Source organism: Mustela nigripes, chromosome 13 (assembly GCF_022355385.1).
Source record: "Mustela nigripes isolate SB6536 chromosome 13, MUSNIG.SB6536, whole genome shotgun sequence".
Classification (NCBI taxonomy): Eukaryota; Metazoa; Chordata; class Mammalia; order Carnivora; family Mustelidae; genus Mustela; species Mustela nigripes.
Genome location: NC_081569.1, coordinates 4645107 through 4659163, shown reverse-complemented (window position 1 = coordinate 4659163; position 14057 = coordinate 4645107). Strand labels below are relative to the sequence as shown.

Here is a 14057-nt window from a genome sequence, read left to right as displayed (position 1 = left end):
CGGCCCGAGCTGATGAATACAAGTGTGCCCACTGGTTTGGCCAGCAAACCAGAGCCCATGAAGGTCACAGAGCTTGTCTGGGGTGACAAAAAAGTTTTGGAATTAGAAATAGTGATGGTTGTGCAACATGGTGAATGTAGTTAATTCTACAGAATGAATACTTAAAAATGAAGAAGACTGGCAAATTGTGACATATATTTTACCATACTCTTTTTAAAAATTAGTAATATATAACCAAATAGAAACCTTCAATGGGTGAATTGTATACTGCATGTATTATATGTAGGGTAAGTGAATTATATCTCAACAAAATTCTTTTTTAAGAACTCAGAGCCCAAAATGAGTAATCAAGTAATTTCAAAAGCTAACTTGCTGAAAATTCCTTAAAAGATGTGCCAGTGAGAAATTCTATTAACAGGAATACACTTTAATATTTGCTACCAAAAAGAAATGTCCCTTGGGTCAATTCCTCTGGGAGGCTGGGGGCAGGCATGGGAAAGCACCACCCGGGCCAGGTGTGTCCCAGTGCAAACCACCTGAAGAGTGGGGGGAGGTCCGGTCTCTGCCACAAGGCGTATTGGTGAGAATGCCCATCTCCTCATCCCGGCTATTCTCATCTTTAGAAATCTTTGCCTCTGAATGTTTAACTACACAAGGAGTCCTAATTTCACACATCCAAGACGTACAGACGAAAACTACAAGTAATGATTTTTCATTGATCAGACCAGCAAAGGCAGCCACTAGAGTCACTTGGCTGGGGAGGGCAGAGAAAGACACCCATCACTGCTGCCTTCACAAACCGCACGGCCCCCAGGCAGGGCACACCAACAGGATTTACAGAACCTAAAAATGCGCACATCCTCTGCCTCAGCAATTTTCACTTTAGAAATTTATCCTACAGGCTTTTGTCCATGGGTACAAACGCTGTTCACACTATTTATAAGTGAAAGATTAGAAAATTTTAACAGCCATTTAACAGGAGACTGGACATACAAATTCAGGCTCGACTGGACATGGCTGCCATGTACTGCTGGGAGCAGGAACCACACTGCTGCTTCCTGCCCCCTGAGCTGGGTCATCAGGGCCCCTCCATCAGCTGTCCAAAGCACTGTTCGACAATCTGGCAACTTGGTAGATAAAAAAGCACATCATCTTGTTTTAATTGTTATTTCCTTCATTCCTACTGGAGTTGACTTCTTTTTTCATTTTTATTGGCCCTTGTACATTTTGAGTTCTGTAAAAAAAATTCACAAAACACATTTATAACATTTGTTGGTTTTTTTCAATCTTCACTCTGATATTGTGAATACAGACAGGGATAAACACTGTCATTCTACACTTGGTGGGAAATGGGGCTCCCGGATCTAACAGGAGCTACCAAATATTTATTGTTGCTAGGCATCCTGTGTTTTAATCTATCACTTCTAATTTTCCCAACAAGCCAGAGAAGAGGTAGCTCTTACTATTCTTATTTTACCAATAAAGAACCTGAGGGTAGGAGAAGCTGGCTGACTTGCCCAAGGCCACTTGACTGGTAACAGGGACCTAAGTCAGTACCTTGGCTCTACAGCAGCTCCTCCTCTTCTTCCAGGCCTGGGTAGGAAGATGCCAGAGTCAGTGGGCCGCGCGGGTGTCCACCCAGTCCCACACGTGCAGGGAGGCATCGCTCGCTGCTGATAACAGAGTCCGTGACTTGTGGGGGTGCCACGTGTGGGTAGTGACCAGTGGAGCAGTGTCTGTCTGATTGTCCTCCAGGAAGATGTGACCTCTGTGAGTGAAGAGAGGTTCTACTTGTCTCCCCGCTCCATCCCAAGATGTGGCATCATAGACCTGGACTGTCCCATCAAAACCTAAGGAAGAACGAGAAGAGAGGATTGACACTGAAAAGTAATTTTTTTAAAAAAGATTTTGTTTATTTATCTGACAGAGACACAATGAGAGAGGGAGCACAAGCAAGGGGATGGGAGAGGGAGAAGCAGGCTTTCTGCTGAGCAGGGAGCCTAAAGCAGGGCTAGATACCAGGACCTTGGGATCATGACCTGAGCTAAAGGCAGACGCTTAATGACTGAGCCACCCAGGCAGCCCTGAAAAGTAATTTTTATTGTTTATTATTTAAGTTACCTCTCTGCCCAATATGGGGCTTGAACTCACAACCCTGAGATCAAGACTTCACACTCTGAGCCAGCCAGGTATCCCTAATTTTTAAGAGTTTGCTCTCTGGCACCAAAATAGGTTATAGGATGAGAAATCAAATAGTAACAAGATGCTTATGGCCAGGATGCCCAGCTAGCTAAGTCAGTAGAGCATCTGATTCTTGATCTTGAGGTCATGAATTTGAGCCCCACATTGGGTGGCAACTACATAAGGCCAGCTGAAGGGGGCGTAAGCTATGCCCCTAATGTCAGGCGGTGACGGTATACTTCTTTTGTTCATCTGTGAAGTGTCAGGCCCGAGGCTGACCCTGGACAAGCGTTCTTTTAATCCTCACCACTGCATGAAACAGGTACTATTATTCTCCCTAGGAAACTGAGGCTTAAGAGACCCTTTCAAACCTTCTCCACTTGCTTCAAAGCCTAATCCCTCTGCATCCAGATCCCTCTGGGCAGATGGCCTTGCCTCCGGCTTGATGGCAGAAACAGAAGCCTTTACAGAGGAGCGCCCACATGTCCCATGACCTAGCTATACCCACACGCACTCCATCCTGCTGTCTTCTTGCTACCAAAGAGACAGTTCCTCCACCAAGCCTGGTTCTTTCCTTCTGCCCTTTTTGGATCCTGCCATTATCAACGATCTTTTCTTGGTCTCTCGATTATTCTTTCAACCTCTCCCCTTCCTTCCCATGGACTCTTAGATACCCTCATTATTAGACACCCTCATTCAGCTAGAAATTGCCAGGCCAGACCCAGGAGCCTGCTGACCTAGCAGCTTGCTGGAATTCGAGAAGCAAGCAGCCCAAGAAGCACTTCTGTGATCCTCTCACCTCTTGCTGGTCCAGCCCCACGACTATCCTAGTGCCTCACTGTGTGCACGCCTCTTGACCAACCGCAGCACCGAATTCCTGCTCAGGTAGGAAAGGTCTGATACCCATGTGAAAGTTGAGTAGCTAGAACGGGGAAGGGCCTGCCCTGGAAGAACCTGGACTATTGGTCTGGAGCTTCTCTGGAAGCGACTGTCACTTCTGGGGCCAAGTTTATTATAGGGCTGCAGTCTCCTTCCCGAGCACTGTATGGTCCCCTGGGAGGTAAGTGACAGACAGCAAATACTGCTCAGCGGTACCTGAAATGGCCAAGCAGTTGTCCAGGCCTGGAGCCCAAGTCACTCGCAGCAGCTCTGGGTCAGGGCTGGGTGCAGACACCGAGCACTGGGCGGAGCTCACAGGATGGCTGAGATCCCGGGGATCAAAGAGACAGAGCTGCCCGTTTGAGCCAAGGCTGGCAATGCTCGGCCCAGGGCCCCGGCCCCCAACTTCAGCACACCACCTCCCTCCAGCAGCCCCAGCCCCGGGGCTGATGGTCTCTGACGGCGCCCACTTCTGGCGGATGTCAACAAGCCCCAGGCGGCCTGAGGCACAGCTGAAGGCAAAGGTGTCTGCAGCCAGGACCTGTAGGCTGCTTAGCTCCTCACTGTCACTGACTCCTGGAAGACAGAGGGTCACAGAGAAAAGCTGCTAGAATCACAGGAATCTGACCGGTCACACGCCCCTTCCTCTGGAAGCTTCCCACCAACCCCCGGCACCTCGCCACCCAGCTGGGATGGCACTGGTCCCTGGGACTGGCTCCTCCAGCCCCAGAACCATAGCCCCTTGATACCAGGGTCTGCCTCGAGTCCAGCTGGTTCCCCCAGCAGCTGGCAAGGTGGCTGAACTCAGTTCTTCATGTGGCTGAGGAGGATGGGAGTGAGCAGGAGATGCCGGCAAGGGGTGAAGAGAAGCGGTACCTGAGGTGTACGTGGTCTTCTGGGATTCCAGGTCCACGACCTTCAGACTGCGGAGCCTCACCCCGTGGAGGACTCCGGGTGCCATCGAAGAGAAGATGGCCACCCTGGGCCAGAGACCGCCCTCCTTCTCCGGCACAGCGATGGTGCTGACTGCTTGAATGACATCTGGGGGAAAGCACAAGAGGCTAAAATCCGGGGTGCTGATGAAGGCCTGAAATATTACAAGGTGAAGGCCAGCCAGCAGCCTTTCCTTGTACATTTAGGTCAAGGAAGAAAGGGGGCTGACAGCTGGCAAGAGAGGACGTGAGACATAAATGCCCTGGATTACGTTCACATTTCTAAAACTGAAACTGTCAGTTGCACTTTAATTCCTTCATAATTTGTCTTATAAACAGTTTTGCAAACAGGAGCTAATGAATCACAGCGGCCAAGAGCAGTCTGGCTTTTTATAGTTTTACAAAGAACACATAAAGATAGAAAAAAGCAAAGAATGCACTGAGGATGTCACTGACACCTTAAGTGAAAATAACAGGTACAGAGTTCACGAACTAATAGTATTTCTTCAAACACATGTTCCATGGCCTCAAGCGACCTGCAGACGACAAGCAGGAGAAGGTCACGAGGCCGATGTCTCCAAATGGAGACTGGGCGGGGGGGTTCCATGGCACTGTTGCATCAGGCAGGAGCAAGGACGCATGTGTCTGCTCAGCCTGCTTGGTTCTCGCCCCTGTGTTCTGGAGGCTTCTCTTGGTGGCAGCCGTTTAGAGCAGAGCTCGGAACAGAACAAGTCATTTGCTGCACAAACTACTTTACAGGAGATGCATATTTCCATTTTGTATTTTCTGGCTCCAAGAAAGGCTCATTATTTGGTCACCACTTCTCTGAAGAAAAGGGACACCTAGCTATTTTTCTGGTTCTAAAGCACAGGTGAAAGTCAGGATGAGGAAGGAAGAGACGAGAAGGAATACTAGCACAGCTTGGCAAGCAGGCACAAGGCAAGGAGTCCCTTGAAATGGTTCCCATCCAAGGAGGGCACAGGGCACATGTCTGGGCGGGGCTAGAATGCAGAATGCCCTTGGGTGCTCCTCCGAAGACCCACAGACTCTCAGTGCCCTTGATCCGGACTTGCTGAACTCAACTGCTCCTTCAACGTGGGCTGTGTTGTTTTGGAGCAGACATGACAGCTGAGCTTGGGATCCGAGTCTGGGTTGTGCCGGCAAGGCTGTGAGTCAAACCCGCCCCTCCTGGGCAGCACATGAGCAGCTCCCTCTTCCCTTTCCACGCACTCTAAGGAGCTTGGACAGACTCCACGAGACCTACTGCTCTGAGCCAGGGCACGGGTCTCAGATACGATCCGTCCTCTGACAGGGGAAAGGAGGAGGCCAAGGAAAAGCCTTCAAAGACCTATTTCAAAGATGCAGTGGAAAATTTCAGAGCCTCCTGAGGTCTCCTCGTCCTCCTCCCTCTAGCCTGTGGCAAAACGCCCTCCTCCAGGGAATCCATACCACATTTAGCAAACCAGCCTCAAATGGAAAATGGAAACGACTAGGAAATCAAAGCAAAAGACACAGCGAGGCACCTCTAAGAACCTGGCCATAAAAGAAGGTTGTGTCTGAGGATTCACCAATACAGAACAGGTCATAGGCACACTCCCTATGGAACCGGAACAGTGCCCACACCTGCAGGAGTGAGCAAATGCCTTAACACAACTAAGGGACGGTGGTGTCCTTGAGAGAGGGGGCTGTCCGGCCATGGAGGCAAAGAAAACACTGGGGCCTGTCCAGGGCAGAGGGAGCCAAACCAGACTGAGCATTGAACTTCAAAGTGGCTACAGCAGGTGACATTCAGCTGAGACCTTCAGATATGTATTTGTCTAACTCAAAGGCTTCCACAGCCCCAGTGAGGAGAGAAAAGGCCTCAGATGCTACTCCAGGGGCCTGGATGGCACAAGGCCTGGGCAGTACTGACTTCACAAGCTTTATACTTTGTGCTGAAGACTGCGTGTGAAAACACAATTTGGAAACCTCTGAGCTGATTCCTCTTGTTATGGTTTTGTTTATCACGCAGTCTTCGGTGAGGTCAGGTCTTCTATAGGCAAAGAATTAAAGATCTAGAATAGTCTAATTTCAGGGATACTTATTTTTTCATTTATGAACGAATAAAACTGTATTCCGGTCTATACAGTAGTCTTATGAGTCTGGTGAGTGTGTCTGCCTCTATAAACACATTCGTTTAGAATGTGCTGACAAAATCAGGCTTTCAAGACATCAAAGCTGTGGGTCAGCACCTGGATTTTGGAAAATTCTGGCTTCTGGAAAACCAGCTGGCCGACCTTCCCTAGGCTCTGCACTATTATCTAGGGAAAGAGAACTCCTTTTTTGTTTTTTGTTTTTTTTGGTGAAAGATTATTTATTTATTTGACAGAGAGAGAGAGAGAACACAAGTAGGCAGAGAGGCAGGGGGAAGCAGGCTCCCTGCTGAGCAGAGAGCCCAATGCAGGGCTCGATCCCAGGACCCTGAGATCCTTACCTGAGCCGAAGGCAGAGGCTTAACCCACTGAGCCACCCAGGCGCCCCGGAAAGAGAACTCTTGATCGGATTTGCTACTCCCATAGGAGTGCCAAAGCAAGCCCCACTGGGCCATTAGCTCCCCTGGGCCTAGGGCTAGAGGTTCTGTGCGGCACCTGGTACCCCAGGCACCGTCAGGACAAAAGGCAGCACAGAAGGCAGCTCCGGGTGCCTCCACAGGGCTAGTGAGACTCCCCTCCCTCTCATCTTTAAATAACTACTGTCGCATACAGCCTATTTTCAGGCAAAGATAAAAAACTACAAGTTACTGGCCTAAGGACAGACATGAAGATCAATGGAAGAGAACTGAGAGTCCAGAAATAAATCCTTACATTTATGGTTAAGCAACCATCTTTCAACAAAAGCAGCAAGGCAAATCAATGGAGAAAGATAAGGCTATTTGACAAATGGCGCTGAGACAATTGGATATTTAGAGGCAAAAAGGTGACTTCACACTGTACACAAAGGGGAACTCTAACACAGGCTTAAATGCTGACATGAAAACAATAAAACTGGGGGGAAAATAAAACAATGCATAGAGGAAAAAAATCTGTGGGTTAGGTAAAGATTTCTTAAATATGACACCAAGAGTACAGTTCTTAAGAGAAAACTCTGACAAATCAGACCTCCCCAAAATGTAGAACTTTTATGCTTCAGAAGACACTATTAAGAAAACGAAAAGACAAGTAACAGACTGGGTGAAAATATTAGCAAAACATATACAGGATTAAACACAGAGCTACTCTATGACCCAGCAATCGCACTACTGGGTATTTATCCCAAAGATACTAATGTAGTGATCCGAAGGGGCACCTGCACCCCAATGTTTGTAGCAGCAATGTCCACAATAGCCAAACTATGGAAAGAGCCCAGATGTCCATGGACAGATGAATGGATAAAGATGTTGTGTGTATATATATATACAATGGACTATTACACAGCCATCAGAAAAATGAAATCTTAACATTTCCCATGACATGGATAGAACTAGAGGGTATTGTGCTAAGTGAAATAAGTCAACCAGAGAAAGACAATTATCAGATGATTTCACTCATATGTGGAATTTAAGAAACAAAATAGAGGATCATAGGGGAAGGGAGGGAGGGAAAAATAAAACAAGATGAAATCAAAGAGAGAGATAAACTTGACTCTTGACTTTAGGAAACAAACTGAGGGTTGCTGGTGGGGAGCTGGGTGGGGGGAAGGGGTAACTGGGGGCATTGAGGAGGGCACGTGATGTAACGCGCACTGGTGTTACATGCAAATGATGAATCACCAAACTCGACCTCTGAAACTAGTAATACATTATGTGTTTGTTAACTGAATTTAAAAATAAAATAAAATTTAAAAAACACATATAGGACAAATCTAGAATGTATGGAGGACTCTTAAAGATGAAAAAGTCAATCAAAAAATGGGCAAAATATGTGCTCAAATATGAGCACCAAGAAAAAAGGAGCATCTAGGTTTCTGCCTGCTGTTGTAATCCCCAGAGCCTTCCCCATTGCCTGACACATGAGAAGCTCACAGCGAGTATCTTTGAATGAATGAGATGTTAACTACTGCTACAAATCATAGTAAGAACAATTTTTTCTTTTTTTAATGTAGGCTCCACACCCAATGTGGGGCTCAAACTCACGTCCCCCAGATCAAGTGTCCCATGCTCTACCCAGCAGCCAGCCCATAAATGTGTTCCCTATCATTGACAGATCTGCCTCCAGGGACCAGCTCCAAGCGAAATGGAGGCACAGACCCCGCTGCTGCTCAGTAAATACCCTACCACCTTTTCTTCAGAGCCCCTACACCTGCACTGAGATCAATGATTATTATTTAAGTATAGTTACCACCAGATGTGGTTCCGAGCAAACCCTAACGTCAGACCAGACCCAAGGCCAGGTCAGGCTACTGTCTTCATGTCTTTCAACAACTCAGCCTCTCTGGGATGGTCTGTTCTCAGACTCCTCAGAATTTAATGAGATCAGTCACGGAAAGTCCTTGGTACAGTGCCTGGAGGAGTATGCTTATTAATGTTACTGTTACCTTGTGCAGATTATTGATTAATCTGAACAAGTATCTAGTAAATGTACAGTGAATCCAGAGTATCAAAGGGCCCAGGATGGCATACTGTCTTCAGCCTGTGAGGGCGTGGGAAAAAATAACAAAACTCTCTCACGAAGATATGCATAGGCATTTCCCTGAAGAAGACCTATGAATGGCTAATGAGCACAGGGAAAGATGCTCTAATATTATTAGTCATTAAAAAGATGGACATGAGGGTGCCTGGGTGGCTCAGTGGGTTGAGCCGCTGCCTTCGGCTCAGGTCATGATCTCAGGGTCCTGGGATCGAGTCCCACATCGGGTTCTCTGCTCAGCAGGGAGCCTGCTTCCCTCTCTCTCTCTCTGCCTGCCTCTCTGCCTGTCTACTTGTGATCTCTCTCTGTGAAATAAATAAATAAAATCTTTAAAAAAAAAAAAAAAAGATGGACATGAAAGGCACAAAGAGAAAAAAATTTCACTGTCACTAGGATGCTTTAACAAATGTTGATGAGGATATGGGAAAACAGAATACCTCATACACGGTTGGTGGGAACGTAAATAATGAAGCCATTCTGGAAAAAAGTTTGGAAATGTCTTTAAAAAAATCAAACATAAATTTACCACATTATCCAGTGATTTCACTCCTAAGTGTCTGTCCAAGGGAAATGAAAACATGTCCTCACTGAGACTTGTACACGGTAACAGCCAACAGCTGGTGGACAGATAGGCAAGTGCAGCACACACACGCAGTGGAATATTACTCAGCCAAAAAAAAAAAAAAAGGAACTAGAGCTGCATGCTGGGTCCCTGCCTTTCGTCCTAACTGTGCCTGGGGAACCAGATATCCGCCCGTGGTACAACAGGGCAGACCTCAAAGTGTGACACTGAGTGGAAGAAGCCACATACAAGAGACCACACATCGTATGATAGGAAATGTTCAGAAGAGGCAAATCTATTACAGAGGCAGAAAGTAGATTAGTGGGGCAGGGTGTGGGAATGGGGAGTAACAGGAAGTGGCAAAACAGATCTCACTTGGGTCATGAAAATGTTCTAAAACTGACTTGTAGTGATGGTTGCACAATTAATTAAATGTACCAGAATAACTGAATTGTATGCTTAAAATGTGTGAACTTCAATACAATTTTAAGAAAATAAACAATCATAACTGCAAGTCAATGATACAAAGTGGACGCTATAGCATTAGACAAGTGACAAAGAGGACACAACAAAGGAAAGCCCTGAGTCTGTGATCTTGCAAAAGCACAAGAACCACCTTTCTGGATCAGCACATCCTGGGGAGAAGCCAGCAGCTACCAGCCAGGCTCTGGGAAGTAGCCAAGGGAGGCCACGCAGGGACCTGGGGCGGAGCATCACACAGGCAAAAAGGCAGTCCCAAGAACAGTGGCCTGTGCCTCCAAGGCACAATTCTATTCTGGCCAAGAATGCTCTAACTAGAGGAGGGGTGGAAGGGGCTGGATCAGGGCTGCCTGCTCTTGATGCCTGCCTGGCAGGGGAACCTGCACACCCACTGCTGGAGGGAGGGCCATTCTGCTCCCCTCCCAAAGGGAACAGGATTAACACTTCCGGCTCCTCTTCCTGTTCCCATTAGGGAGTAGAGTGACTTCATGAGGAGGGAGACTGGTAGGCTGTGCCTCTTGCTCCCTCATTATTTTCCATCCCTGTGACCTCCTTGCCACCACCACCTCCTCCTTCTCCCAGAGGTGAGCTCACCTGAGTGGCCCCAGCTCTGCCCTTGACTCTGCCCTGGCCTGGGGAGAGGCACGGAGTACGCCAGGTGCTCAGCCTAGGACTGGGGAGGGGAACTGAACCCCTGAAGCAAGTTACAGGAAGCTCCATTGGGGAGCTTTGCCCACTCATCTTTGCCCACGTTGAATTAGATACTGCATTTTAATTCCCACCTGGCTCTGCGACTCCTTCTTAACTGGCCTAGCTTAGGAGCCGCGGTGTACAGGTATCAGGCTTTCCCACAACCCAGCCCCGCCAAGTCAGATTCACTCACCACTGTCCTCTGCGACCTGCCACACATGCAGGTAAGAACCTGGAAGACCAGTGGTTACCAGCAACCTATTCATAACAGACAGAAGGATTAGTCCAGCGAGTGGGGAGCTCACCCACATACCCGCCAGCCTTTTCCCTTCCCAGCCTGCTCAGCTTGGGGTCCCTACACTCCCCATCCCAGGAAAGCTTACTGCACGGAGAGATCATCAAGACCAGTCACCCTCATTTCACACACGAGGAGCAGCTTCCTGCACTTGAGGGACAGACCCTGAGCTCATGGAGGGCCGTGGGACTGAGCCAAGGCATCCCCAGGGCATGACGTATCCGAGAGGACACGAGCATGGAGCCTGAACACACAACCCTAACCCAGAAACTCTCCATCTCCACCAGCTGGGATGATTAGTCCCAACTCCCCACCACCAGTTCTTTGAGAAACTAAGGGCATCCTCCTACTCTGTATTCCTTGGGACAACTCCAGCGACCTGCGGGTTACGTTAGTTCAAAGTTCTGTGGTCTGGAAGGGACCATCAAGCTACCAATGTTTTGTTGTGTTTTTTTTTAATATTCCAAAGCCGTGTGTGTGTGTGTGTGTGTGTGTGCCCACGCACGCCCGCACGCGCGCGCCTGCATGCTAAGTGGGTAGGGGTCAAGGCGGATCTAAAGAGGCAGGACACCCCTGACAGCTCCAGCCACTCCACCCTCAATGGAAGGTCAGGGTCACAGAGTTGACCATACCTGGTGTCTGGCACGTGCTTCAGCTCAAAGACAGACGCGTCTGAAAACCCTCCGTGGCACACCTTGAAATCTCTTTCTGGGCATAAGCCCTAAAATACAAAGGGGTGGAGCATCAGAGAGCCTGCTTTCCAAAGACATGCCTCCGATGAGCTCCGGGTCAGACGCTGGCACGAAGCCCCCCGCTGGCAACAGATGTTTCTCCCCGCTGGGCCTCGGTGTGCTGCTACCAGTAAATGTTGGTCTCAGCTGCCTTGACACAGCTTTCCTGGCTTCCTGCACATCTAAAACCCTTCTCCCAACCTTTCCCTGGGCCCTTTCACTACAGCACAAGTGTCATACTCCAGGCCTTCTTAAAGGAGTCACTGAAGCTTCATAGCTTCATCCAAGACAGCTGGAATGTATCAGTCAACTACCCTATCCCCATTCCTCCCAGCTCCCACTGAAAGTCAGGTGGGTTCTTCTAGCAATAAAAATGTAGCAGCCACCAGTTATCCAGTGTTCACTGCATCGGGCTCTGTGTTCAGGGCTTGATCTACTTTATCACATTGAATTCTTTTAACGGTCCTGTCCTGTACGTACTGTAATGACCCCTATTCTAAAATGACAAAAGCACAGGAAATTTCAGCAACTTTTCTAAAGTCACACAGGGATTATGTTGTGGATCTGACAGACCCAAGTCTGTCTAACCAAAGTTCATGCTCTTAGCCACTAGACTCCACTCTCTCCATGGGAGGGAATGGAAGCAGAAGGAAAGGAGGTAGCCACAAGAAAAAAGAGGAAAAGCCAGCGGTGAGAGGTAGGAGGTAAATAAGGTGTCTCTTCAAGGCTCAGTCTGGGTGAGTGAGCTCCTGGCTCAAGCCTCAGTGGTGGGGACTGGGAAAGGTCAAGAGCACTAGGCAGGAAATTCCCCCCAGGGCCACAGAGGCCAAACTGTCCTCAAATGAGTGTGAGTGATTTTACAGCAACCTCACACAGCTACTCACTCTTTTTTTCTTCACACATTCTCTTCTCTTGGCTTCTGAAACACTGCCCTTTTCTGAGACTCCTACTTCAAAGACTCTTTCTTCTTAGTACTTGTGGATTCCTCTTCCTCTAACCATTCCTGAGGTTTGCTCCTAACGCATCATCTTCTTTTACTCCTTATACACGACACTGTCATCCTAGGTGACGTTAACCATTCTAAGGGTTTCAGCCACCCTCTACACGCCAATGACTCCCTAAATCTATTTTTTTAAATCTATTTTTGATAAAGTAAAACTGACCCCTTCTTCTAGGAGCCCTCTGTAAACCTCAGACATCCTGTAGCACTTATCTCTGTGCATCCCTGCCTCCCTGTGACACAAGCAGGCAGGACCAGGGCTTGTCCCTCTCTCTGTCTAGTATCCAGGATGGCACCTAGTAGGCAGAGAAACTCTCTAAAGGTTTAATAAATGAGTAAAAAGTAGACGCATATATTCAGTGTTCATATTTCAAGTTACCTGGTTTTCTTTTACAGAAAGTCTCAGAGGTAGTATGAGATGAAGAATCTCATTTTTTTTCAGGCTTTCATAGCCAGCAACGAAGACTCCTGGAAAAAGAAGCAGAAGTAGCTGTGCCAAACTTCTAGAAAGATCTTGGACTGCAGCTGTGTCCAGAAATTTCACCCAAACCTCCAAAGCAAAGATAAATTCCTCCACTACTGGTATGCAGCCTTGTATTGGCGAATGGAAGGGATCTAGATCGTACTAAGGGAATGTGAAGTGCCCACGGGGCGGAAATTGCTACAAGACCAAGAGGAGGCCTCAGACTCCCAGAAGTGTGGCTTGGGTCCCTGCCGGCTGAGCTAGCATTAAGGGGTCCAGCCTGAGGAGTAAGAGTCCATCTCCTTCAGAGCCAGGCAGGGCAGATCACCTTTGTCACCAATCCATTCGAGGACTCGAGTGGCTCCTGAAAGGTCGAATGCATGGAAATCTTGGTACCTGCATGATAAAGACACAATGTCACACAGTGCATAGCACTACAGCTGTTAAAACTCTGAGACAGCAGCATGGTTCGGTCGGTGGGGGCCCAGACTCTGGCGCAAAGCAGACCTGGGAGCAGGTCTTGTTGCACATCATAGCCCCCGTGTGACTGGGACCAGGCCGGTCACAGCTATCCCCGAGCCTCGGTCCTCATCTGTAAAACGCAACTCCCAGAGATCCCGGGCTTCCCAAGGCTGATGTGAGGGATCATTGAGACCTTTCGCTCAAAGTCTCATTCAGGCTGGCGCAAAGTAACGGGTCACCTAGGAGATTATCATCTTCCACGACCACCGCTCTTCCTGGCACCACACACAGGCCACGCACACTGGGAGGTGCCTCTTCCCGGATGCTGGACCCCGCCTCAGGACCAGGCCCGCCCAGCCCACACCGGGGTTCCCTGCGCGCTCCACCCGGCGCCCGTCCGCCCGCCGCGCCGGCTCCAGACCCAGAGCCCACGTCCCAGGCCCACAAGATTTACAAGCGCAAGGATTCCACCAGCCAGTCCTCCGCGGACTCCATGGCAACGCCGCTTCCGGTACCCCACTTCCGCCGCCTCACTTCCGCCTCTGGGAACCTTCCTCGGCAGGCGCGGCCCTCTCGCGAGGAGTGGGCGCGGCCGGCTCTGGCTGGGAGGCGTGGTCCCAGGCCAGGGGGCGGGGCCGTGAGGAGACTGAGCGCCTTCACCAGCGCGCAGTGCGCTCGCCGGGCTGGGTCCGGGATACTCCTGGCAAAAACTCCGGGGAAAATGACGTAAAATCAGGGG

The 14057-nt window shown here is 48.9% G+C and overlaps 1 protein-coding gene across 1 annotated transcript; it reads right to left on the bottom strand.

The window, feature by feature from the left end:
* Positions 1 to 872: 872 nt before the first annotated feature.
* On the bottom strand, positions 873 to 13866 carry WDR73 (WD repeat domain 73). The gene is made up of 9 exons (XM_059371527.1): positions 13773 to 13866; positions 13185 to 13252; positions 12773 to 12861; positions 11295 to 11383; positions 10561 to 10625; positions 3937 to 4101; positions 3277 to 3636; positions 1558 to 1850; positions 873 to 1234 (listed from the first exon to the last, which is right to left on the bottom strand). Exons 1-8 carry the CDS (start codon positions 13811 to 13813, stop codon positions 1615 to 1617), a joined length of 1113 nt encoding a protein of 370 aa, XP_059227510.1. The 5' UTR covers positions 13814 to 13866; the 3' UTR covers positions 873 to 1234; positions 1558 to 1614.
* Between the last annotated feature and the right edge of the window lie 191 nt (positions 13867 to 14057).